This window comes from Camelus ferus, chromosome 7, assembly GCF_009834535.1.
Source record: "Camelus ferus isolate YT-003-E chromosome 7, BCGSAC_Cfer_1.0, whole genome shotgun sequence".
In the NCBI taxonomy this organism is placed as follows: domain Eukaryota; kingdom Metazoa; phylum Chordata; class Mammalia; order Artiodactyla; family Camelidae; genus Camelus; species Camelus ferus.
Window position 1 is genome coordinate 37,229,164 of NC_045702.1, and position 26,887 is coordinate 37,256,050.

The following is a 26,887-nucleotide window of genomic DNA, read 5'->3' on the forward strand; positions in this document are numbered from 1 at the left end:
AGCCTTTCTGTTCAGTGGGTATAGGCTTTAAAAAAGTAGGATGTGGGGATAAGGGATTACCAGTCTCTGGGCTTCAACTAATGCTAGTTTAGTCAGCTGTATTTTGGGTTAAATAGATTATGTGCCATTAGGTTTAAAAGTTTAATGATTATTTATGTTTCTCAAACTGGGTCTCACAGTTTAGGACTAGGAATTCTCAAAATCTTTAATTTTGGTTTGTATTTTGATATACAAATTATCATTATAGACAATCTGGATGATTACTTTATAGCTGACTCTCATGAGATTTCAGTACCTGTGTTTTTAACTAAGTGATCATCTTAAGTGTGTTTAATTTGTGTGGCGAAGTTTTTCAAGCATGGGCTTCCAGAGTTTGTGAAGTTTCTGACAGCAATCCGTATTATTTCTGTGAAAAAATTGCTTTAAACCTATCTACTAAATAATTAGGACAGTAAACTATCTAAATTGGATTGCCATTATACTTATTTTATATATACAGATATATATATTTATCTGTATATATGTTGATGGTCCAGAATACTGAGTATTCTAGCATATTTTTGCCTTATCTTGTTTAGAAGTGATACTTGTGATAAAGTACATGATTAATTCCATTACTGTTACAGTTTAATACTATAATGGAGATTACCCATGCAGAAAGAAGGTCATTATAGATTTCTTACATTTTGAAGCAGAGGTTGGTAAATACCTCTTTCACCCTGCCACTCAATACATCCTTTCATTAAAAATCTGAAGGAAAGTAACTTATGTTTTGGACATAGGCTTCTTTTTACCAATATCAAAATATTTTTTTCTCTGTGTAGAGAAGTAAAATTAATTAAAAGCTTCCCTTTTGTTATTTATAAATGTCATTTTAAACTCATTCTTGAAGGTTGTTCAAATATGGATTAGGGCTTGCTTTTTTAATCATTAAAAGTGATAGTTATTGCAGGTTTAACCAACCCAGGGTCCTAATCACGTTCTTATGCATAATGAACATACACAGCCTGCTCTTAGTCATACAAATTTTCAGTACTTTCATGTAATCTCTCATTAGATCCTCATGAAACTGCGTGATGTCAAAGGAGTAGGTATAGAAATTAATATCAGATGCTCATTGAATGTTTACTGTATGTTCTGCTCTGTTCTTAGAGGTTTGTGTGCACACTCATTGTTGTGAAAATTAAACCTTGTGAAATAGGTACTATTATTGCCCTCATTTTACAGATAGGAAAACTGAGCCACAGAATGGTGGTAGTGGGCTCGTGTACAAGTTTCTTTCTTTCTTTCTTTTTAACATTTTTTATTGATTTATAATCATTTTACAATGTTGTGTCAAATTTCAGTGTAGAGCACATTTTTTCAGTTATACATGAACATACATATATTCATTGTCACATTTTTTTTCGCTGTGAGCTACCATAAGATCTTGTATATATTTCCCTGTGCTATACAGTATATTGTGTACAAGTTTCTTAACATTTCTTCACCTACCTCTGTCATATTCTAATGTAAGTCCAACTTCTCCACACAAGATTCTACCCGTTATTAGCTAATCAAGGACATTGTTCTTGAAATTCTCTGCTTTTCTCTCCTGCATTCTCAGTTTTTTCCTTTCTACTAGATTATTCCTGTTGGCACACAAACATGTTATTTCTCTCTTCTTAAAAAAACAAAAACAAAAAACAGTAAAACAAGCAAGACCTTCTTTTGAGTCTACTCTTCTAGCTATTGCTCTGTTTCTTTCCTTGTCTTTATAAATCGTGGATATTCACTATCTCAAACTGTACTCCTCTCCTTTTCTCTTGAATCCATTCCAGTTAAGTTTCTGCCCTACTGCTTCACCAAGATTGCTTTTATCAAGATCACCAGGGATTTCCATATTGCAGGATATGTAGGAAAATGCAGAAATAAATAGTATGAATGAAGGACACTACGAGTAATAACAAAAGCCTGGAAACATTAAAATATCCATGTTATAAATTTTAATATTTCTGTGTTGATAATTGTTGGAGCCAGATAGTTGGGGATTCTTAAAAGATGGTACCTGAGAGTTCATTTTATTCTCTTCACTTTGTGTATGTTTGAAAAGTAAAAAAAAAAAAAAAAAAAGAGAAAAGACTGATGTTTTTATACAGAATGATATGACATAGAAGAATATATTAAAATTTTGCTCTGGTGAAAAAATGATAGTTTATGATGGCTGTAGTATTTACCAAGGAAACTTCTTTGGGTTCTAGCTGAAGTAGTAAATGCATTATGGAAACTTATAAAGCAGTACATAATTCATTTTGTCCAGGGGTTAAAGTAATCATCATCTACTTAGCATTTAACTTATGTTACGTAATTTACTACTTGTGCCCCACTCAGTACTTATCTGTATTGATTGACATTTCAAAACTTGTGATACGTATCTTTTTAAAAAACTCCTGCGTTGTATTTGGTTGTTTATATATAGGAATTTGTATATGCACATGTTGGGACTGGTACACTCAAAAATTCTTCCAGGAGAAGCTAGATTATGCCTAAAAGCTAAGTATCTTGGAAGGACAACCTATACCTTTCCCTTGATCTTTGATATCTAAGGATCCCTGAACCACAGATCTTATTCAGTATGACAGTTTCTATCATGATTATTTTTAATCTAAGACTCTTTTTTAGTAGTGATTTTGCATATATAGCCTGTTTGAAAATTGTTAAAGTTATTACTTGGATTTTAAAACTTAATAATTGTTGCTATAATTAATATTTAATTGTTCTAATAGAATTCAAGGAACATTTGCCTGTTTCTCAGTTAAATGAAATAGGAGGTCTTATGGGGACTTGACATAAATGCTTTAATTTTAAATACTTTAATGCTAGTAGTGTGAGTACTTAGCAGGTTTGTTAAAGGAACAAAATATGGAGATGGCAACTGAATCTCCATGCACTTCAGTTGATTTTTCTTTAGTCTTGCGTTCTTAAAAAATGTATGAAGGTATTCGTGAGAATGGCAAGAATAATAAAAACTAGAATAGTTACCTAAAGCTGTAACTAAATCCAAATGGCTCTTGAATTACAATCAATACATTGTCTTGCATGATGTTAATAAAGAAGAAAATCAGTATTATATATACTTTTATATTAAAAATACTGACAAAACAATGCAAAAAAAAAACCTCCACCAGTAACCTTGAAATTTTATCCCACTGTTGACTGTTAATAGAAAGCCAGCCACCTTCTCATTTATAATCTTGAAAGTTTTTAATGACAGTTACACACACATTGCATTAAGGCTGAAAAGACAAACTTCCAATTCACCTTTTCTTCCCTGTTTTAAAAATAATTTGATAATTATCTGTATTTTATTATATCTACAATATATATGCTACCATTTGCTGAACTCTTAGTGTCTTAAGTGGAATTTGGAAAAACAGAATTCTTAAATTGTCAATTTTCTGCTTATCTCTGACTAAAGGGAGTTCTGCTTTATCCATATTTAGGCATCTTATTCCCAACCTTCAATTTGTATAATTAGAAAAAGTTGAATTCTTTTCTTTGTCCCATTTCTTAGTTGACGAAGGATCAGAGATTGGTGTATTCGGGCAGACTGCTTCCCGATCATCTGCAGCTGAAAGACATTCTCAGAAAAGTAAGCTTTTCTACCACTATTTGATACCAAATACTTGGAATACGAGAGGAGCTATGGTCTGAAGTTTTACCGATATCCAACCAGTTTAGTTTTTAGATACTTAAAATCAGCCTTTTTGGGTAGCGTAATAGGTGATCCTGATTAGGTTATAGTTTTGTATATCCATCTGATAGCTAAATCTGAAATAGGATTATATGTTTGTGTTCAGGGACTTGTTGTGTAAGAAAGTATTACTGACTTACTAGTAGTGCCGAAGTACGGTGTTCAAGTGGTGGTGAAGGATTTTCACTGGTAACAGTCTCCTCTGTTAAATCCCCTTTTGACCAAATGGCATGACATTTTAATACAAGTTACTTGGGTTAGGAGTTTCAATTTCAGGACAAGAAATAGAAAGAAGCCCAATTGGTCCATCAGTTAGCAAACCTTGCATACTAGTACTCAGAGTTAAAATATATTTCAGTTTAGTTTTTTGACAGCTTGAATGCTAGTTATTTTAATGGCAGCTTTTAGCTGATATTTATTTGTGGAATTTATACTTTTAGAACTTTTCTGCATTTGAGATTCTTTTTGCTTGTGAATGTAGCAGAACTGAATATATGTCTTATGTTTTGCTTTAGATCTTTTACTTAATTCTTAATGCTTTCTGGATATCCCTAATCTGATTTAGAAGATCTGTATCTTCTCTTATATGTTTATGATCACTGTGGGAAACTTGAAAGAAATCTTACACTGATATATTATTTCTGTTTAGATAGTTGACATTTTACCTTTGCCAGTGTGACTTCTTGCTGTCATTTTCATTTTAATCATATGGTTTCAAGTTGCCAAAGTGGTTTAATAACATCTCTCTCTTTCCCTCTCTCAGAAGTAGTGGGATTTGCACCAGATTTCCACCCCCTCCCTGTTTCTTTTCTTAATTGACTTTATTTTTTAGAGTAGTTTCAGGTTCACAGCAAAATTGAGCAGAAAGTGTAAAGAGAAACCTCTTGCCTCTACATATGAACAACTAGCCCCACTAACAACATCCCACATCAGAGTGTTATTGTAGTTACAATTGATACCTACATTGACATCATTATTACCCCAAACTCATAGTTTACATTGGAGTTCACTCTTGGTGTTATGTATTCTGTGGGTTTTAACAAATGTATAATGACATGTATCCACCATTATAGTATCATACAGAGTATTTCACTACCCCCAAAACCCTCTGTGCTCCACCTGTTCATTTTTTCTATTTTTATGCTTAAAAACCTTTCTGCTATATGCTCTTTGAAATATAGATTTATTTATTATTTTAACCCAAGGATAGCTAGAGTCTGCATATACATACCTTTAAAAAGGCTTTTGTTGTTAGAAATGGTTTCCATCCAGAAGACTTAAAATAAGAGTGCTTCAGTCAAAGGACTGTTGTGCCCCTTGTGAAACATTCTGAACAGTATGTTTACATTTTGAACAGATCTTTGAACTGTATAACTCCTTACTTTTTCTTAGTTAAAAGCTGCCATTAGCTGTTAACTTACAAAATATTTTACAGAAATATTTCCCAAAGGTGAATATATACTATGAGCTAGTTGTGGTTAATGTGACCTTTGAAACTAGGTTTGTAAAGATAAACATCTTACACTTGGATGCTTTTTAATGTTCTGTGTTCCAAAGTCAAGGGGACATTGTAAATCAGGCCTGCTTTCTACCTACCTTGCTAGTCATGCCTCATGTCGTGCTATCTCTGGGTATGCCTTTCCCTGGCATCCTAATTTGTTCTTCTTAGTTTTATACAAAAGGCTGTTTTATGTATTTCTCTAATTGTGCTCTAATGTGCTAGTCTGTTCTTTTAACAATATCATGAGCCTCTTTAGGGGAGGGGCTTACTCCTACCTTTTCTTGGATTCACCTTAGAATTAAGCACAATCCTAGGTTTATGATAGATGATGAATTCTTAGTTTCTAGGAGCTTTGTTTCTCTTTCTCACAACGGGGCATCTTTCTTCCTGCCCCCTTTTCTTGATCATTTTCTGATTTTTTTTCTTTTCTGTATTTTTTAAAAGTTGTTGAGCTATCTTTTGTTCTTCTCTGCCCCTCTTTATTCTCTTTCCTTTCTCCATTTTGTTTACTTGCATTATGCCTGGCTATAAATATACTCATGAAATTGCTAAGCCAAAATTCCAATTCTAGTCATTACTAGAATATTTTCCTTCAGTTATAGATTTATAGAAGCACATTTGGAATATTTACAGAATATAGTTCAAATAGATACTTTATGTCTGTGTGTGTTAGAGATAAAACCAGTTTAAGCTTCAGTGTGACTATTGCAGTTCTTATATTAATGTGCTAGTGTTTTTTAATTGAAATAATAGATTTCATTGACCTAACTTTACAGCACTGTTTGCTTTAAGACTGCTTGGTATACAGAATAATCATTTTTTTATATAGCAATTCCTGAGTATTGAGACCATTTTCTAAGCATGGAGAAAATTACTGAATTCAAAAGCTCCCCAATTTACTTGCAAATGACAACATTATTATAAAATGGCTATGCTAGAAAGGAACTTAAGTTCTGAGTTCAGTATTTCCGCTTAGCTACTGACTTTTTTGAGCTGTGTTTTTTCCAGTATTACCCTTTAAATGTAATCTTCTTTAATTTTAGCAAGATGAGTATCATATGGTTCATCTAGTATGTACTTCTCGGACTCCTCCCAGTTCTCCAAAATCCAGCACCAGTAGAGAAAGTCATGAAGCATTGGCATCCAGCAGCAATTCTGTGAGTTGTTTTGGGAGGAGTAAATGTTGAAGTTTTCTGATTATCCTTTTTGCCTCTAAAAACTAAGTGGAAAATAGAACAATTAGAGATTGTGGATTGTGAGACTGTGTTTTGAACAGCTCAAGTTAAGCATTTAAACTTCATTTTTAAAGATCCAGTACCCAGTGTTATCCCTTGAAGCCTGTTCCCCAGGAGATATAATTTACCGTGTGGTAGGTCGGTATTAGATCCAGTCTTCAGGGATTTAATTACTGAAATACCCAGAAAACAGAATTATGATATGGTTATATAATATAAGCCCAAGGGCCGAAACTTCAGAAGTATTTAGGGTATTTGATGTAGTATATTTAGTCAATGTAGATTACATTATTTAAACTTTGCTAAATCATCTTGAAGGAAATTGCTTGTTCAAGAATTTTGTCTTTTAAAATGACTGGATTTGAGGATACATTCCAACTGCAGGAGGAAAAAGTACTTAATCTGCTCAGTTCTTTCAGACTTGAGTGTTCATTTCTCCCTCCTTATTTTTCCTCCTGCCTAAAATTGTTTTGGAAATTAAAAAAAATAGTTGAACTCTTCAACTTAGACATTTTCTACAAGTTTTAAAGACACTGTCCTAGATTCTTTTATATTAAATTATTTTTGGTTTCTCATAAAAGTTTTATGTGACACTTTTGGAGGTGAGAGAAAAGGATCGAATGAGAGGAAGCTTGCTTAAAACTTCTTGGGCAGGGAACGTTTGTACTGCTAAGTGTACTTTCCTTCTTGTCAAGAATCTAGCCAAACCTTTAAGGAGGGGGATGAGTGGCAGGGGTGATAATTAGTTGAAAGATCTTTCAGTAGACAGATACTAGTTGACTGCTTCTTTAAGAAACTAGATCCTCTAGTTGCTATATTTAATTAGTATGGTCTCAGTGGTAAGTATTTTCTCATAACAGCCATGGGACTTTAGCTTACATTAAACTGAAATATGTTTTGTCAATAAACGTGAGAGTCTTTCTGTGTTTCCTACCTTGCTTCAAGAAGGGCTAAAACACTGGCATTGGTATAGAGTTCCATATATAGTTGTTGGACACAGTTGTGTTGCTCCAATTTTTGTTGACAAAGAATCTTCTCACTTTTCTAGGTTCATCAGCCATGATTTCATGTCATTAGTTACATATTCAGTTTTTTCGAGGTGTGTAATAAAAATCTAAAAAGTATCAAAGGAAAATTAAGTTGAATTCCTCTTAATTTTTTATGGCTGAGAAATTTCAATGGGATTTGAAAATGTCTTAAAAATCTTTTCATGAAAGAATTATCTAATAAAGTCAGAAATAATTAGTTCTAGAGAAATTAGGCTGTCCTGCTAAATGAGCAGGCCTTTCTTCTATTGCTTTTTAAATGAACACCATATTTTGATGATCTATTTAATAAGAAATGCCAAAAAAGAGGCCTTTCCCGGTTCATGTGCCTAAGCAGCAGATTCCTGGGTAAGATAATGGTATCTATTTGGTGTAGAATAATATCTTAAAGCTTTCATTAGTTTTCCAAAAGACGAGTGTCCTTGGACCTTTTCACATGGGAAGACTAAGGAAGGTAGACATGCAAAAAGATATGCTGTCAATAGGAAGGCAGTGCAGGTAAATGCAACTTTAACAAACTTGAAAGAATGTTAAAATTATATCATACCTAGCTTTTTAAAGTGGGTAATTTATATAAAATGTAACTGTGTTTTACATTTACAGAAAACTCTTGACAGACTATTTTCAAACAGCAACAAATTGGGGTAGTCTTCAAGGGGTTATATTATGTGAGGTTATTGAATCTCTGAGTTACTGACATCATGGGAGCATGAGAATTTTTAAATCCTATTTGGTATCTTGTTCATTTTGTAAAAAAACTATTCATTGGGTTTTTTTAAATTTATAAACTAATAGAATTTTAGAACTGAAAGGAATCTTGAAAATCTAGTTCAATCTCATTTTTAGTAGGAAAGCTGAGACTTAATGGTTAAGTGAATTTTAAGGTTATGTTTCTTGTTAATGTCAGAGTTAACACCAAATTCTAGCATGTTCTTCAGTATTTTAAAGCAATATGTTACTAATAGCATATTATATAGTAGCTGGCATGTAGTAACTTTTTAAGTGACAGTAATTAGTACCATTTATTGAGTACTTCCTATGAGTTAAGCATCATGAAAAGAGCTTTGCATGCATTAATTTAATTTTCACAATTTTGTATTCTTTTTTGGTATATAATTACTACTCAGCCTTTTCTAGTTGAGAAATGGACTGTTACATAAGTAAGGGACTTTGATTTTCTAAACTCTTTAGTCTCATCAGAATTAAAATATCTATCTATTATGCTGGGCACAGAATTCAAATCAGTACATTTGTAAAATTCACTCTTTGCAGAGGGATTTCATAAATACATTTTTCGCAATGTATCTATAATCTAATGATTGTAATCAATTAAGTCTCCTTGAAAAAATAATTACATTTTTGTTTGTAGAATTCAGATCAGTCAGGATCATCCACTCCATCAGCCAGTCAAGAAACCTTGTCTTTAGCTGCCAGTTCTTCCTCAGAAGGATTGAGGCAACGTACCCTTCCACAAGCACAAACCGACCCAGCACAGAGTCAGCAGTTCCCATATGTAATGCAAGGGTGAGTGAAACCGCGGTAGCTGTGGGCCTTTTCAAAATCTGTGACTCCAGACTTCATGGTAGCCCCCTTCACTAATCAAAGTACATTTGAAATTTATTCATATATCTGATTTATATGTTAGGGGTACGAATTAGAGGATTAGGTAGAGCAGTGCTTTTGAAAACTGGTTATACATTAGAATTGTCTAGTGCATTGCTTTTCAGTCTTTAATGTTTGTGCTAATCACCTGGGGCTCTTGTTAGGATGTAAGTTCTGCCTATGTAGGTCTGAAGGGGCCTGAGATTCTGTATTTCCAGAGAGCTCCCCAGTGATGCTGATGCTTTTGATGCTTAGACCATGCTTTGAATAGCAAGGATCTAGGTAACTAACTTTTTTTTAACTCAGTCTCACTGTAGATCTACTCAAATTAGTCTTCTGGGGAGCAGATGGGTGAGTGAGGGTGTTGTTGGAAGAGCATAGGGCCCAGTAATCTGTTTTTCAAAAGTTCCACAGGTGTTTATGATCGGCCAGGCTTGGTAACAACTGAGGTAGAGTAAGACTGTGATATATTATGAAGATATGCTAACCACTGCATCTTATACAGAGTCCTTGTGAGAAGAGTTTACTCAAGCTTGCTATGGCTACCTTATATTTAGCAACTATAGCAGGCCTCGTGGGTTAGCCAGTTCCAGGGGAAGTGCAGCCGACAGCCACAGCACATCTTTCAGACAGCTCAGAGAGTAAGATCTTGGAGAATATAGTTTAGACCTGGGTTATGTCTGAAACCAGAGTACTTTGCTAGGGTACTGTCGTTACTTCTGAAGTAAAGGAAATGTGAATAATAGGTAGAGATAGTTGTTTTGTGTTGCGTAGCATGCTGTGGGACTGTAGTGTGTGGCAGGGCTCCAGGTCTGTGGTGAGGCTGGAAATAAGGAAACGGCTAGGGAGTAAGTAAGTGATATAACCATGGGATAGCCACCGACTGTTATGCCAAACAGGATATAATAAACATAGAGGCACTTCTTACTTAGAGTTTTGTTTGTTTGTTTTGGGAGGGTAATTAGGTTTGCTTATTTATTTTTAGAGGAGGTACTGGAGATTGAACCAGGACCTTGTGTATGCTAAGCATGTGCTCTACCACTTGAGCTATATCCTCCCTGCTAGAATTTTAAACTTAATTCAGTTCTTAATGTAAGAAATGAAGCTGAGTATGTAGCAAAATATTAAAAAAAATCTCATTTGTATTTCTTGAATGTGAAGCATTTCTTCAAAAATAAATGTTTAGATGAGGTTGATTGTAGACTTTGTAAAGCATCCTATGAAACTATTTTTGCTTTCAGAAAATGATTATTATAAACCAAAACTTAGTTATTTGTAAAAGGCAGTGTTCTAGGGTGTTTACATTATAGAATAGTAACTTAAAATACTTCCTATCTTATGACAGTGATTCATTTCCTATCTTTTTTGCAGAGTAAGACAGTTCAGTTCTTCTCAATTTATACAGTGATTTTACTTACGTGGTGGTAGTGGTGGAAAGTGAGAATGTTATGGATATAATAAACCCTGAAGAATATATAATAACATGTTAATAGTTGTTATCTCTGGACAATAAGATTTTTAACTCTTTCTCATACTTACAGTGAATATATTTTGTAATAGACAAAACAAAGTGATAAGGTTGCTGGTCTTCAGAATAAGATAATAGATATCTTGGGAAAAGATTAATAATTTCTCTAAACTAGGCTGTTGAAGAAATCAACAAACTTCAGAGACAAAGTCATTTAGCTCTTAGAAGTATATAAAACTGATTAGAAAAAACTGAACTAGTGTTTATTTTGCTAAAAGTAAGTATTAAAATGATGAGCAATAAAATCATTAGAGATTTGAGCTTCACTTAGGGAATCTATTATTAAATGTGTAGTGTTTAGTTTTAAATAAGGAGGGCAGTATAGCTTAGTGGATATACAGATTCGGGATCCAGCCTGACTTGGTTTGAATCCTGGTCCTATCCACTACTAGCTTTGGGCAAGTCTCTCCCCTACTTTGCTTCAGTTTGCTTATGATCTGGAGATAACAGTACTTATCATAGAGGATTTCTGTGTGGATTAAAAGTTCATGTATGTGAAGTATTGAGTGATGTGCTAGCAGTTATCTGTAAATTCATTCATACTTAGAAATGAATGTTGTACATTCATTCAGCAAACAGATGTATAGGCACCTGTGTGTCTGATACACTGAAACATTTGAATGAATGAATGCCAGTGCTCAATGCTGAAAAATAAATCTTTATATTTGGAAAGAGCACTTTGTGACTTACAAAGCAATTTAAGTGAAAGTTCAATAAATAGGTTATTCAGTTCAACAATGAACATAATTTAACTCAACCTCATAGTTGTAATTTTTTACTAAGGAAGACTTTACATCTATCTTTAAGTAAATTTTATTTAACATAGCCGTAGTCTTAAATGTGCAAGAGCAGTAATTTAGTGACCTTGAAGAATTCACCCACAAAATACAATCTCAGCACTGCTTTTTCAGACTTCAGTACAGCTTATGGTTAACTATTCATATGTGTTTTCCACCATGTAGGTTAGTACTCTCAATCTTTAGTTAGCTTGTTAAAATTGCTAAATTCTGCTCCCTACTCCCTGAGTTCTTGAGCCACTAGGTTTGGAGTAGTGCTCAGGAATCTGCCAACTTAATAATATTCTGGGAATCTCACTTTGAGTAACCATAATGCAAGGGATTATTTGCCTATCTAGCTCTTAAAGAAACATGAAAAGACCAAACAGTACACATACCTCACCACTTTGTCCATTTATAATGTCACATTTATAAATCCCGACTGACTGTCTTGGACTCAGTGTGCTGTGCTGTCACATTTACTTAACTCCAAAAATTGCTCACTGGTTTATAGAATACCCACTGTTTTGTACATTCAATTTTTTCTTTTGAAATAGTAACAGCCTTATTTTATAATTAATAAAACTGGAAACCTGCTCATTGTACCCTTCTATATTAATCTGATTTTTTAAAGTAAAAATTGCTTTTGACCCACCACTGAGAAACAACTTTTGTACTTATTTTATTAGTTTTATAGTTAAAATAATATTAATAATTTGTTATTTATTATTTTATTATTTAATAATATTACTCATTATATTATTTTTTATTTAATTATCATTAGTTTTATAGTTAAAATAGTAATTTTTATATTTTCCTTCCAAACCCTTTTTCTAAGTATACTTTATAAGTAGAAATATCATACAATTTTATTTTATAAGACTTTTAAAAAAACATACTGTAGCCTGGACATCTTTCCAGATCAAATATAAATCTACAACATTTAAAGTCTGTATTAGGAATAAGTTTAACCAAGGAGGTGAAAGACCCATGCACTGAAAACTGCAAGACAGTAATGAAAGAAACTGAAGACACAAATAAATGGAAAGATACTCCATGCTCATGAATTAGATTTAACATTGTTAAAATGTCCATACTACTCAAAACAATCTATAGATTCAGTCAGTTCCCATCCAATTCCAATGGTATTTCTCACAGAAATAAAACAATCCTAAAATAAGTGTGGAACCACAAAAGACCCCAAATAGCCAAAGCAATCCTGAGAAAGAAGAACAAAGCTAGAGGTATCATACTCTCTGATTTCAACCTATACTACAAAATAATAGTAATTAAAACAATATGGTACTGGCATAAAAACAGACACATAGATCAATGGAACAGAATAAAGAACCCAGAAATAAAGTTATGCATATATATGGGCAATTAATTTATGAAAAAGGAGGCAAGAATGTACAATGGGGAAAGGACAGTCTCCTCAATAAATGGTGTTGGGAAAACTGGACAGCCACATGCAAATGAATAAAGCTACACTACTATCTCACACCATATACAAAAATTGATTCAAAATGAATTAGACTTGAATGTAAGACTTGAAACCATAAAACTCCTAGAAGATAATAGGTGATAAGCCCCTTGACATTGGACTTGCTGATGATTTTTTAGATTTGACAACAAAAGCAGAGGCAACAAAAGCAAAAACAAACAAATGGAGTTACATCAAACTAAAAAGCTGCACAGCAAAGGAAATCATCAATAAAATGAAAAGGCAACCTACTGAATGGGAGAAAATATTTCCAAATCATGTATCTGATAAGGGGTTAATATCCAAAATATATAAAAAACTGATACAATAGCAAACAAACAAACAAACAAACAAAACCCCCAAAATAATTCAATTAAAAAATAAGCAGAGGATCTGAATATTTTTCCAAGAAGACATATGGATACCAGTAGGTACATGAAAAGATGCTCAGCATCACTTATTATCAGGGAAATGCAAGTCAAAATCACAATGAGATTATCACCTCACACCTGTCAGAATGGCTTTTATTAAAAAGACAACAAATAACAAGCATTGGTTGGGACTGTGAAGAAAAGGGAACCCTTGTGTACTGTTGTTGGGAATGTAAATTCCAGCCATGCTGGAAAACAGTATGGAGCTTCCTCAAAAAATTAAAAACAGAACTACGTATGATCCAGCAAATCAACTTCTGGGTATTCATCTGAAGAAAATGAAAACACTTAATTTGAAGAGATACATGTACCCGCATGTTCATTCCAGCATTATTTATAGTAGCCTTGATAAGGAAACAACCTAAGTGTCCATAGATGGATAAGTAGATAAAGAAATTGTCGTAGATATGTACAATGGAATACTATTCAGCCATAAAAAAGCTGTACCGGTTTATTCTCCCCATAACAGTTGTTGTTAAAGAGCCCTTTACAGATATGTATTTGCTGGTGTGGTAAGTTGGAATGTCCTTGTTTTAATTTGAGACACAATAGAGAGACATTTTTTTTATTTTGTTTTGTGAAATGCTTATTTGTTGGCATGTTGGTATTTTAAAAAATTCATTTGTGATAGTTCTTTATCTAAAAGGATATCAATAATTAGTACTTATTGAGCAATTAGCACAAGCTAGGCATTGTATTGAGCACTTGCACATGCTTTATTTCACTGAACTTTATACCACCTCTGTAGTCTAGGTACTATTCTCTCCCATCATATGACTGAGGAGAAGGAGGTGAAAAGGTTATGTAGCTTGCCTAAGTTCACAGAAGTAGTCAGTAGCAGAACTAGAATTCAAATTCTTACCTGACTTGAAAGTATGTTTTTAACAGTCTTGTTGAAGTGACTCTATTTTGTCTGTCATTTGTTTCAGTATATTTTCCTAGGTTACCATTTGTATTTTGACTTCATTTATAATGGTGGTTCTCTCCCCTCTACTCTCCTGTTTAAAATTTTTCTCTAGTCAAATCTGTTGGTCAGATTTTAAGTATTGGTGACTGGGTAAGCAAATTTGTCTGCATGAGGACCTTGTGGCTTTATTCAGGAAAAAGTTTACTTTAGAATTTACTGTAGCTGGGCACTGAAGACAGGAAAATGAATTATGTAGTTGCCCTGGATGGAAATAGGTCACATAGGCAAATAAATTGCCATCTGCTGATGTGCTGTCTTGGTCTTGAAAAAAGTTCTGTGGGAGCCTGGAGAAGGCAGTGACTGTCTCTGGAGGAGTAGGGAGGGCTTGATAGGTGGTAACATGGTCTTAAGGGCAGGTTCAGCAGGGAGAACAAAGCAAGTGTGCAGTCTTGAAAAGGCATACTCTGGAAGCAAAGTGGAGAATCCTTGCAGTTGCTGCATCATTGCACAGAGTGGTGGGGGAAAGAATTTTTTCCTAATTGTTGAAGTTTCCAATTCCTTTCATCTCCTCTCTTTTATAATTCTTATCTTTAAAAAGCATACTAATGAATGTTTTTGGTATAGTTTTCAAGTATAGATTTGTGAATAACAGTCTTTCAAGTTCTTGGTTTTTGCCATAATCTCTACTATACTGTACTGTTTCCCTGTGTTCCTATAACCTTCCCTTGCCCCTTTTCTCTGTGTTTAGTTTTTATCCTATAGCCACCCGAAAAGGAAAAAGAAGCTGTCAGAACTTGTGCCATCAGATGATTTTCTCCTGCTTGTATATATCAGCAATCTCCTCATTGTGACTTTCCTAATCTGGTTAGGTTATCCTCTTACTTTGTTTTCCTTGCATAAAGAATATGACATATTGTATGGAGACAGACATACTATATTCCAGATAGTTCTGTTTTCTGTTTCTGTTTTATTTGGTTCTTTGCAAAAAATGTTTAAAAATTATTTTGAATTATAAAAGCAATATATGCATATTACAGAGTTTGGGAAAAAACAGCAAAGGGAGGGAGAAAATTACCCATCCAATTATCTAAAGACAACTGTTTGTTAACATTTAGTATTTCCTTCCAGTATCCTTTTCTTTGCAAATGGTTTTCTTTAATTTAGTTGTAATTTTTACCATATCAACATTACATGTTTCCATTTAATGTTGAAAAATTAAGTGAAGTTTGCAAGTTACTAGATTAAATAGTTGCTTATAATGAGTACTTTATTTCAGTGTTTTGTTGGTTTTCATATGAAGTTGTTCAACACATACGTATTATGCTAAAAACTGGAATATCATAATGGATAAAGCCCATTTCCTGTTCTTAGGAGCAGAGTCTGGTCAGAGAGACAGGAGAGTAAATAAGCAATTTCTTTTCTTAGTTATTTTCTGAGAGGTAATATATGTGAATGGTACCATTTTTAAAATGAAGAAAGTATACAAGAGTTTCTTTCTTGTGTCTCCTGGCTACCCAGTTGCCTTCCTCAGAAGCAACTGTTATAGCTATTTGTGCTTACACAAGTGTGTGTGTGAATTGAACACAAATAGTGTACTTTGTATTCACACTAGCCTACATTTGCTTTTTCACTAGATATGTTAACATCGTCCCACAATAATACATAGGAGCCCTCCCATTCTTTTATCAAATGCACATATTCCATTGTATATAGACTACTAAAATTTAATGAATAAGCCCACTTTTTAACCTGTCTATCTATCTCAGTTTTTTTTTAATTTTTAAAAATTTTATTATTCTTTCAAAATATTCACAAAGTACAGGAAATATTATAAGGAACCCCCTTTTACCTAACACCCAGCTTCAGCAACTATTAATAGACTGTGATTCTTCAACCAGTCCCCCTTCCTTCTCCCTTTTTTCTTGGGCTGGAATATTTTTAAAGTAAAACCTAGATATCATATCAGTTCATCTGAATACTTCACTGTGTATCTGAAACAGATATGACAAATATGGACTATAATAATCACAAAACTATTGGAGCACTCAACAAAATTAAAAATTCTTTAATCATTTAATACCTAATTTGTGTTCCATTTTCCCTGATTGTCTCAAGTATCTTTTTCATGGTGGTTTTGATTGGATCAGTATTCAACGAGATTGACATACTGCATTTGGTTGATGTTTCTTAAAGCTCTTCTAATATAATCCCTATCCCTCCCATTTTTTACTTTATGCCTTTTCTGCTCTATGTAATTTCGCATAGTAGTCTAGATATGGCTTTCTATATCCTCATGGCATCAGTTAGTATTTTCCTTTATTTCCATAGATTGCCCGTAATCTGGTAGCTAAATCTAGGGCCTGATTAAATTCAGTTAAATTCAACCTTTAAAAATTTATTTTTATTTATTTTTTAACTTTAGCTTATGTAAAAAATATGAATTTTATTAAATCACTTTTATAAAACATTTTGACACTTGGCTGACAAATAACCATGTAACTCCCGAAGTTTAGAATCTTAACATCAGAGAAGTTTGTTTCTTACTTATGTAGTAGTCTGATTCTAGTGTTTATTATTCCTACGTAGATAATTTTTCTCCATCAGGTGATTCGTGGACCCAGGGTCTTTCCACTTTATGTCTTTTCACCTCATAAGGTCTTGGCGTTCATCTAAATATACTTGGCATATGGGGAGAAAAAAACATAGAGAAACACACCTACTTTGTAAATACCTTGGCCTAGAAGTGATATATTCCATTGTTAGTCACATTCCATGAGCAAGGAGTAGTCACATAGCTCAAGGAGTTACAAGAGGAGCTAGGAAATGTAGTCCCTAACTGGGCAGTCACTTCCTAGCAAATACTACAGAATACTACAGAAGGAAAGCACAAATTTTGGTAAACACATCATTATATATCCCTCCCTAGCAATGATAATAACAATAATTTTTTAATATTTGCTTACTTTGTGCCAGACATTGTTTGATGTGATATGAGATATATATATATATATAAATTTAACAACCATATGCGTTAGGAAATGTTCTCATACCTATATAAGGAAACAGGCACAGAGGATGCTCCAGAATATATTTTACATAAGATTTTCTTATGATAGAAACTGACCCTTACTCTGATTTTTAATGAGAAATAGGAAGTTGTATTTACATACAATACTAAAATATGTTTATATAAATATAAATCAAAGAATAAAAATTGTGCTAAAAATTTAAAAACATTGCATATATCGTGCAGTAACACCTCATGCTTCTTTTACAACCAATCCTATTAAAATATTTTCATACATGAAATTATTTCATGATTAGTAAACGTTTTCAAATGCTGTTTTTAACTGATAAATACTAGAAATTTGATTGCTATATCATTTTTTTCTTATCATGTAAAGAGATAAGGACCAAAGATAATGAAAAGTCAATTTTCTCTATGTGCTAGTACTCCTGATTTGGATAATTTTAACCTAAAGACTTTGTTAATTTCCATCACTCTGCTTTAGTTTTGAGCAAACCAGGAAAGGGTTTATCATCTACTTGACTGAGTAGTCTGCTTATGCCATTAAAAAAACCATTATTTTGGAATAACTGAAAATTTGCAAAAATGCTGAAGTTATTTTTTATAATATACTGGTTAGAGGACAGTTAAGAGAATACACACATACAATAAACATGAAATCATTATTTTTTCTTTTCCATTTCTGCACACAGTCTTTTTGAACAACCTATCTGATTAAGCCCTACAGCTATAGGTTGTGCTCTCTATAGAATGTGGCCAAATGCAAACCTGATTCCACACACTATAAAAGTACAAACACTGTAAATAGTAATTTTAATTTTTTTGACTGACAAGATCACTTACAGAATGATAGATGACAATGTTTGAAAATGGAAAAGAGAAATACTGATTCCATGTTTTTAGTATGTATGTGTTCTCATAAGTGTCCTTCTTCCTTCCTCCCCTCCCCTCCCCTTCCCTTTTCTTTTTTCTTTTAAGGAATTCTTTGTAGGTGGTGCTGTGTCCTTGCATCACTTCAGGAGGCACCTAAAGTTTGGCTGTCTTACCTCTAGTCATGTTAAAACTGATCAGTGGGTTTAGGTGTTACCAGCCTGATCCTCCATATTATAAAGTTCTTTGTCAGCCTTTTAGTAGTCATTGATAATCTTTGACCAGATCCATGATTTTATTAATTGTTACAAAAGGATAATTTCCTAGTTGTGTCATTCCTCTTCTTTCTCTCATCATTTTGTTATCCTAAAATACAAACCCATTCAAGAAAGGCCTGATAAATGCTGGGTTCTTTATCAGTTTTCAGGGTAGTAAGTTGTTTTGCTAGTAACCATGAAAGGTGATGAATGAGGTTTTTTTGTTTTTGTTTTTGTTTTAAAGTGTCAGTGTGAACTAAAAACTTTAATATGTTTGTGTTTGGTCTCCAGAATATCTGCTGAATGATGTACTGATTAGTCGTGAAACTCTTGGATACTCTTAATTCATCATTGGCCCGTGGGAGTCTGTTCCATTTTCTGCTGTGTCCTTTTGACATGGTTTTCATAATTTTGGATAATGTTCTAGATTCATGCTTGACAAGACGTCCCAGGCTCATCTTGAGGTTCCCAGGGAACCCTGATGAGAAATAGTATTTATAGTTTAAAATTGTTACGGTTCTTTTCTGTCTTTAGGATTTATCTTACTACAGTTAAAATACTGTTTTGAAGCCAGTAGAATAATTCTTCTCTGTGTGTTACACTACCAGACTTGATACATGAGTTCATTTGTTTCTGTTTCTTTGAATTTTTTTATCTTATTATTTTTTCTTTTTAATTTAGCTTTTTTCTTAATTGTGTAAATATTTTTAAGGTTCCGGTCTCAAATCTATAAAACAAGATACCTATTCAGAGCCCTGCTTTCATTTTATTCCCTTTTCCTGATCTCCTTCCCTGTAATAGGTAACTACTTTTATTATTTTTTAGTTTTGGTTTATCTTTCCACTAGTTCATTGTGAAAATTTAAGAAAGTGTGTATACACACGTGCATACACTATATATATGTATGTATGTACACACATACATATATGTATACATACACATACATATAAATATATCCTCTCATTCTAACATTAAAGATAGTATATTATAAATATTCTTCAATACCTTGCTTTTTAACAGAATATCGCTTAACAGAATATCCAGGAGATCACTCTGCAGGATGGTATGGAGATGATCTTTCCTTTTTATAGACACATACCAATTCACTGACTGCATAAACTATGACAGTCTCCTATTGATGAATATTTGAGTTATTTCCAGTCTTTACTGTTACAAGTAGTGTTATGATGAATAGATTTGTGAAGACATCATATCAAATTTTTGCCATTTATATTTAGGATAGATTCTAGTAGTAGAAGTAAGTCAAAGTAGATAGATCAGAGAAATGCCTTCATAGGAGTGGAATTAAAATCAGGCAATTTCAACATGGTGATAAGTGCTATGATAAGGTTTTCACCTTTTTTGAATCATGAGCTGTTGTCCCTGTTTTCATTTTCTCTCTTGTTATTGGGGGAAAGGAGGCAGGGAGTGGGAGTAGGTTGAGTATGCGATTCCTAAGCAGGATGAGTATGTACAAAGACTTAAAGGGCAGAGATCTGAAAATTTTTTTCTGTTTATTTCTTTAAGCTAATTTTCAGAAGTGGAACTGCTTGGGCAGTTGGGTATAAGTGAATTTTTTTTAAGTATTTAATTTTATGAAATTGTTTTTTAAAGCCTTATTCCAGTTTATCCTCTTAGCAGTGAAAGAGTTGGGTTTTAGTTGTACCCCTTGCCAACACTAGATATTGACAGATTAAAAGAATCCCTGTCTTTATCTTATTTGCATTTATTTGGTGTCCTAATGATTATTTCCATTTCTATGAGTTCTTTATGTAGAAAAACTACTATTTATTGCAAACATTTTTTTTAAAGCTCTGTCTCTAAATTTTATGTCATCAAATATGTTGCCTTTTTGTGCTTTCTTCTACTGCTTATAAATTAGGAAAGTCTTCCTCCCTCCAAAGGTTTGGTAAATAATCAATTCTAGTTGTTTCTGGATTTACTTTGGTTTACCTCTTAATACTTAATTTTAGTCTACTTGAAGCTCATTTGCATATGGAATAAGGTGAAGCTTTAAACTCCCTTCCTCCAGTCACCAATTTTGTCATCACTTTTACTAGCTCCAAATAATAATTCTCTATTGTGTTACTTAGTGATGCATCCTCTATATTTTGTTTTACTTGAGGAAGGTTGAAAATAAGTATTTTTCTTTTCAGTAAGATTTACTATATTTTGTTAATAGATGACTTACAGTTCAGAAATAAAAATTTAGAGAGATGCTTTCAACTTGTAGAGCATTAAAAGACACTTCTTTATCACTCTGTTGCAGTAATATAGACAACCAGCTTCCTGGACAAGCAGTTCCGGCTGGATTCCCAGTGTACCCCGCTTTCAGCCCACTGCAGATGCTGTGGTGGCAGCAGATGTATGCTCATCAGTATTATATGCAATAGTAAGTCAGTTTGAATTCTTTACTTACTGTGTTGTTTGCTTTATTTTCTTTTTCATCCTAAGAATGTTGATTTGGGATTTCATTTACTGATACATTTTATTGGTTTTTAAAAATTATTTTAAATGATTTGGCTAAAGGAAAAAGGGTTCGCAGCCAGTTCACATCAACTAAACCTACTCTCTGCTTCTCCCTCTCTCCCCTAATTATATTTAGTAGTATTCAGGTATTTTCTTTAATAGAACATTTTATCCATTTAAGAGGAGAAAACTTAGGATAAGTTTCACTGGAAGGCAGCAAATCTACATGAAAATAGGCCATTAAATGAAAAAGGGAACAGAGAGTTGTATGTCAGGAAGGTTCATGTTGAACCTCAATTGTAGCTAATATTTTTTCTGGACTGTCAGTATTTTAGTAAGTCTTGCTTCTGGTCAGCATGGAACAATCTTAGCACTGAATACAGTTTCTTAGCTTGCTTTCTTCTGGACTTCCAATGTATTCATTTAACATTTCTAGCTTCTCTTTAATGTTCTCTTCTCCTTGTTTCTGTGATTCTATTGTCCTCATCATTCCTTTTATCTTTCTGATCATTCATTTTGTGTCCTTTGATAGCCTGTTTTTTCCCTGTTTCTAAATGGTAACATTCCTTGCTCAGTTAGACAGGTATTTGTATACTTACCATGTGCCTTATGATACTCAGTCTGGCAGGGAAGACAAGATAGGGCCAGTCCTCTTGGATTTCCTTCTTCCATGGCCTTAGTTGTTAGTGCTCAGTCATTACTCCCAGTTCTTCATTTCCTGTGCTTCACCTCATATCTCCACTTAATTATTGGTGATTTCCAATGAGAAATTTGCCTCTCCCCAAAATTTGGTATGTCCAAAATTTGACTCCACCATCCTCTTAAATGCCTTCTCCTTGACTTCTTTGTCAGAGGTACTGTCTCTTCTTAGTTATCCTCCAAGCTCTTAACCTTAATCAGCTTTGATTCTGGCTTCTGTTATCCCTGAACCCAGCAACTTACCAAGATGAGTTAATATGTTGTTTCTAGCTTCTGTCCTTCTCTTCGTCTTACTTCCAATATTGTGCCCAGATCCTTTCTCATATTAGACCCACTTTACTGCAATTGCTTTCTCCTTTTAGGCTCTTTGCTATATTCCGTTGTACTAGTGCCATGTTAACTTGCTTAACACATAATTCAGCCCATCATCTCCAGCCCCCTAAATATCTGATGGCTGTCTTGCCTACAGTGTGAAGTCTATACCCTCATCGTTTTTCTAGACCTTACCCCATAAAGCTAACCTTTGTGAACTTCATATCCTAATGCTCTCCTGTATAACCCCTTGGCTCCAGGCAGGTTCTTTGTACCTTACCTGTTGCCATGAGTCATCTGAGTGACTGCTTTATGCTTAATACTCTACTAGATGCTTTATACCCCTTATCTTGTTTATAACCTTGCAAGAGCTGTATAAGTAGGTTGCTACTAAATCATATAATCTTATGTACATCATTTAACTTTAGAGCCTCAAGTTCTTACCTTTAATGAAATAACTCACTGATGAATTAGAATATCCATGAGATAGAAAGTGTTTTGGAAATAAAAGAGCCCTCTTCGGACACAAGGTTTTAGCATACTGGCCTAAATAGGCTTTTGTAGCCTGGGAAACTTCTATTTTATTTTTGCTATCTTGATTTTAAAACTTTTTATAGAAAAATTTCAGCACATAAAGAATAATAAAAAGAGTTCCTGTGTTCTCATTACCCAGCTTTTCAACATTTATCAATTCATGATAGTCTAGTTCTACAACTTCCCCCCTTTGCTGAATAATTTAAAGCAAATTTCAGACATATTATCATTTTGCTGGGAGTCTTTTACAGGACAATTTATTCTTTCAAGCAATTAAATTATAAGCAAACTTCAGGACCACAATTCTTCATAAGTTAACAAGGACCTATACCAGTGTTCCCCAGATGGAGTTCCCAAAGTCAAGATTGGGGTTGAGAGATTGTTATTTGGGATCTAGTTAATATTTTAACATACTAATACAAATCATTTATCACTGACAGTGGACACACATGGTAATGATTAATGTGTATTTTTAGACAAATCTTTCAAAACATGGGCCTGAGGGAGAGGTGGTGGGTATGGGGGTATTTATCCCTGTAGAATAGCAGAAGAGGCCATTAGTGAAAAGATTTGGGAAAAGAGCTGGTCATTACCTTATGATTTAGTGAGAGAGAAAAGAGTGATTAACATGGCTGTTCTTATCTCTTCCACCTCTCCCCACTGTCTTAGACTACCAGGCTAGAACATCCCTTCCTGAGCTACTCCAACCATCAATGTTGGTTCCACTTTTCCACTGGGATTTATGCTTACCTAGGAAATGCGGTGCAGGAGTTGTGATATTCCATATTAGGTTTATGAAAAATACATATGGCTCCCCAGGAAGTTTTGAAAAATATAATATGGTACAGTTTTTTTTTCTTTTTAATATTTATTTTGGTGAATATTTCAGTCAAGCTGCAGTTTCAGCTCAGGCCACATCAAATGCCAACCCAGCCCAGCCTGCTGCTTCACAGCCTCTAAATTTGGCACGTGTTCCTGGAGAAGAACCCCCACCAGCTCCAAACCTAGTGGCCCAACAAAATCGACCCATGAATGAGAATGTTCAAATGAATGCACAGGGAGGTCCAGTGCTAAATGAAGAAGACTTCAATCGAGACTGGCTAGACTGGATGTACACGTTCTCGCGAGCTGCAATTCTCCTTAGCATTGTATACTTCTATTCTTCTTTTAGTCGGTTTATCATGGTAATGGGAGCCATGCTACTGGTTTACTTGTGAGTGATGTTCATTAACTTTTTGTGGTTTAATTACTTTCTAAAACTGTTCTCAGAGTCTGGCATATGGTAGTCTGTTGTGAATGTTGAGTGAAGGAATATGAATGTTGGGCTCCAGATATCTGACATCAGAAGCAAAGCAGGTTATGTTTAATAAGAATGTTTATCAGAATTGTCTAGAAGCAGATTTTTTCCTTTACTGTCCTTTATAGAAATTGTTTGTTCAGTTAGGCATGCTCTATCTATTATTTAGAACTTGAATGTATGATGTAGTCTTGCAAATAGATATTCTTTTAAATTATAGTTATCAATAGTAAGTCCTATAGGTATAGGTCAGATTATTTTTCATAAGTAGACTAACTTTCCCTTGCCCCCCTTTTCCCCAAGAGGCAAACAAATATCTAGTTGAATTTCATTTTGAAAAATATCAAAAAATGATTTTATGACTCATGATAGGTCTTTTTTTTCTAAATTCTTTTTTTGGGGGTGGGAAGGAGAGGTAATTAGGTTTATTTATTTATTGATGGAGGTTCTGAGAATTAAACCCAAGACCTTGAGCATGCTAGGCACGGCACTCTACCACTGAGCTGTACCTTCTCCTCTCCTGATAGGTCTTGATATCTAGCACAGAGCCAGTTAAGCTCATGATAGACTTTTAGACTTAAATTGGTTCCTGTTTTGCTGTCACTGCTTTGAAAAGGGTAGTTCTTGGCCTGAAGTAGGAGATTTGATCTTTTCATTTATCATAGTTCTAATCATTTTTCTCTTGTAGGACACTAATGTTTTATAAAAATAAAAATAGTTGTGACTTATTTTCTTTTCTCTTTGTTTTACTGAACAGACACCAAGCTGGGTGGTTTCCTTTTAGACAAGAAGGAGGTCAGCAACAGGCTCCCAACAATAATGCTGAAGTTAACAATGATGTGCAAAACGCAAACAACCTCGAACTTGAAGAAATGGTATGCTGATGAGGTTTTTGTATACTTTAAATATAGATGTTTCCTCAGCACTGTATGAGGCCAACATAATAAAAGAATCTTGGGGTGTTCCACAGTATTTATGGAATGGCACATGAAGAAAAGTTAACATGTAAATGTGTGGTTTCATCCACAAGTACTAAGAAAATAATACTGAGTCAGTCATGTATCAGAATTAAGTGGGAAGAAGTAATATTATTCTTCCTAAAAGTGGCCTAGAAAGAAAATGATGCACACAGTGGAATTTATTATATTAAACTGGCATTTATCCCTTTGAACTTGATCAAGGAGGAATTTATCAGTTTTGGACTTAACAAAGACTTCTAATGACCAGATAGTACCACTTCCTTATTATATGCTTGTATTTCTTCTCTGGGAAGAACTTAACTCTTTCTGTCATGAGTTAACGTTAGCTGTTCGGATCACTTAAGAGTATGTTTCTTGTTTTGTTTGAAAGGAGCGTCTTATGGATGATGGGCTTGAAGATGAGAGTGGAGAAGATGCAGGAGAAGATGGCAGTGCAATTCAAAGGCCTGGATTAATGGCGTCAGCTTGGTCTTTTATCACGACCTTCTTTACTTCACTAATACCAGAGGGGCCTCCCCAGGTTGCCAATTAGACCTGAAAAACTGTGCCAGCTGCAAAGGAGGTTCTGAATTTAGGAAAGTGTTTTAAATAACAGTGCAATTGCAAAAAAATTTATTACTTTCTTTTCATCATCATGTACAGAGGTGTTTTTTTCTTTAAGCTTCTCATGCATATGAATATTTTAAGCACAAATGGACTACTAAATGTGTGATTTTTTTTTTTAGGATCCTAACAGAATATAACGTAACAATATTGGTCTTCCAAGTTTTATTAATTTCAATTATGTATATTATACCAAGACAGACCTATTTGTGTGTCTTACTTCTTTAAAGAGCTGCTTCACATGTAAATGTCTATAGCTAATAGCCCAGCCCTTCAGTGTATAATTTGAATAAATATATCTATTTTCTGTGAATTATCCTGAAAGTTTTAAACAGAATGACCTCATAGTTTTTAATAAGAAATATTATTTACCTAAAATGTGCTAGTAGCATCTTGCCCAGCCATAAAGCAATAAACTTCTCAATAATCTTAATTTTGACATTTGAATAAATAATGGAAACTTTCTATTTTAAGGGCATGTATCCCATCAATTGGAATTAGTACCTTAAAAAAAAAAGGCAGCTCTTCAATGGAATTAATAGTGATATAAAATGTTTGATATAGGCAGTACTTTTATAAAATGAGATATGCTGGAAATTGCTCCCTGTAATTTTTTAAAATAAAAGGTCAATTATGATAAACTGTCTTATGGGATATTTATTCAAACTCTTCAATAATGTACCCATTACATGGAAATATCTATATAAGTTTCAGTAGTTGTTGGGTTGCTGAAGTCTTTAAGGTCATTTTCACCTCTTTCTATTCCAGATGAATATCTTCTAGTTCTCAGGTAGTCTGAAACCTCATTAGTTTATTTAGAAATCCCTGTGAAAGTCAATTCAGTACTTCATAAGAAAGAGTAAGTATCTTATCAGGTAGTTAACTAAAATTGAATAAATGAGGATAGGAGAACTGACCATGGAAGAACTTTGTCTCACCTAGAATGTATTATAATGTTATATATGGTACTGGTACAGTAATATATGATTAGATAAGAGAATAAAACAGAAGGTTAAAAAGAAATCCATGAATTATTCTAAAATTGTTTATAATGATAAAGGTGACATTTCAAGGGGTAACTGGTTAACCCTTAGAAAAGTATACATTTCTGTTTATAGATATCAGCCAAGACATCATGATTGAATAACAGCAGTTCAACCATGAAAATACTGATAGAAAATATAGATAAATATTTACATAATACTGGGGTAAGGAAATACCTCTACGACAGAATCCCTAAAAGGAAAGGTTGCTTATGTACATAATGATTTGACATACATAATTAAAAGGTAAACAGTTAGGAAAAATATTTTAAAAGTGATAAGTAAGTCTTAAATTAGCAAAAAAACAAAAACAAAAACAAAAAAAAAAACAAACCAAAATCCCAATAGGAAATGGGCAAGGGTAGTCTCTTAGCTTGGACTTGCCATGACAAATTACCATAGTCTTGGTGGCTTAAACAACAAACATTTATTTCTCACAGTTCTTGAGGCTGCAAAGTGCAAGATCAAGGTGCTGGCAGATTCTGTGTCTGGTGAAGGCCTTCTTCCTGGCTTGTAGATGACTGTCTTCTTGTGTCCTCCATGTCAGAGTTCT

General features: G+C 33.7%; 1 protein-coding gene across 1 annotated transcript in view; it reads left to right on the forward strand.

Moving 5' to 3' along the window:
* HERPUD2 (HERPUD family member 2) overlaps nucleotides 1-25,932 on the forward strand; it is a 36,643-nt gene extending 10,711 nt beyond the window's left edge. The window contains exons 3-9 of the mRNA XM_032483724.1: nucleotides 3,554-3,631; nucleotides 6,278-6,391; nucleotides 8,885-9,039; nucleotides 20,667-20,789; nucleotides 23,301-23,624; nucleotides 24,466-24,583; nucleotides 25,059-25,932. Coding sequence (XP_032339615.1) covers nucleotides 3,554-3,631; nucleotides 6,278-6,391; nucleotides 8,885-9,039; nucleotides 20,667-20,789; nucleotides 23,301-23,624; nucleotides 24,466-24,583; nucleotides 25,059-25,220 — 1,074 coding nt within the window. The 3' untranslated portion in view covers nucleotides 25,221-25,932. The remainder of the gene's footprint in view (nucleotides 1-3,553; nucleotides 3,632-6,277; nucleotides 6,392-8,884; nucleotides 9,040-20,666; nucleotides 20,790-23,300; nucleotides 23,625-24,465; nucleotides 24,584-25,058) is intronic.
* Nucleotides 25,933-26,887: the final 955 nt, after the last annotated feature.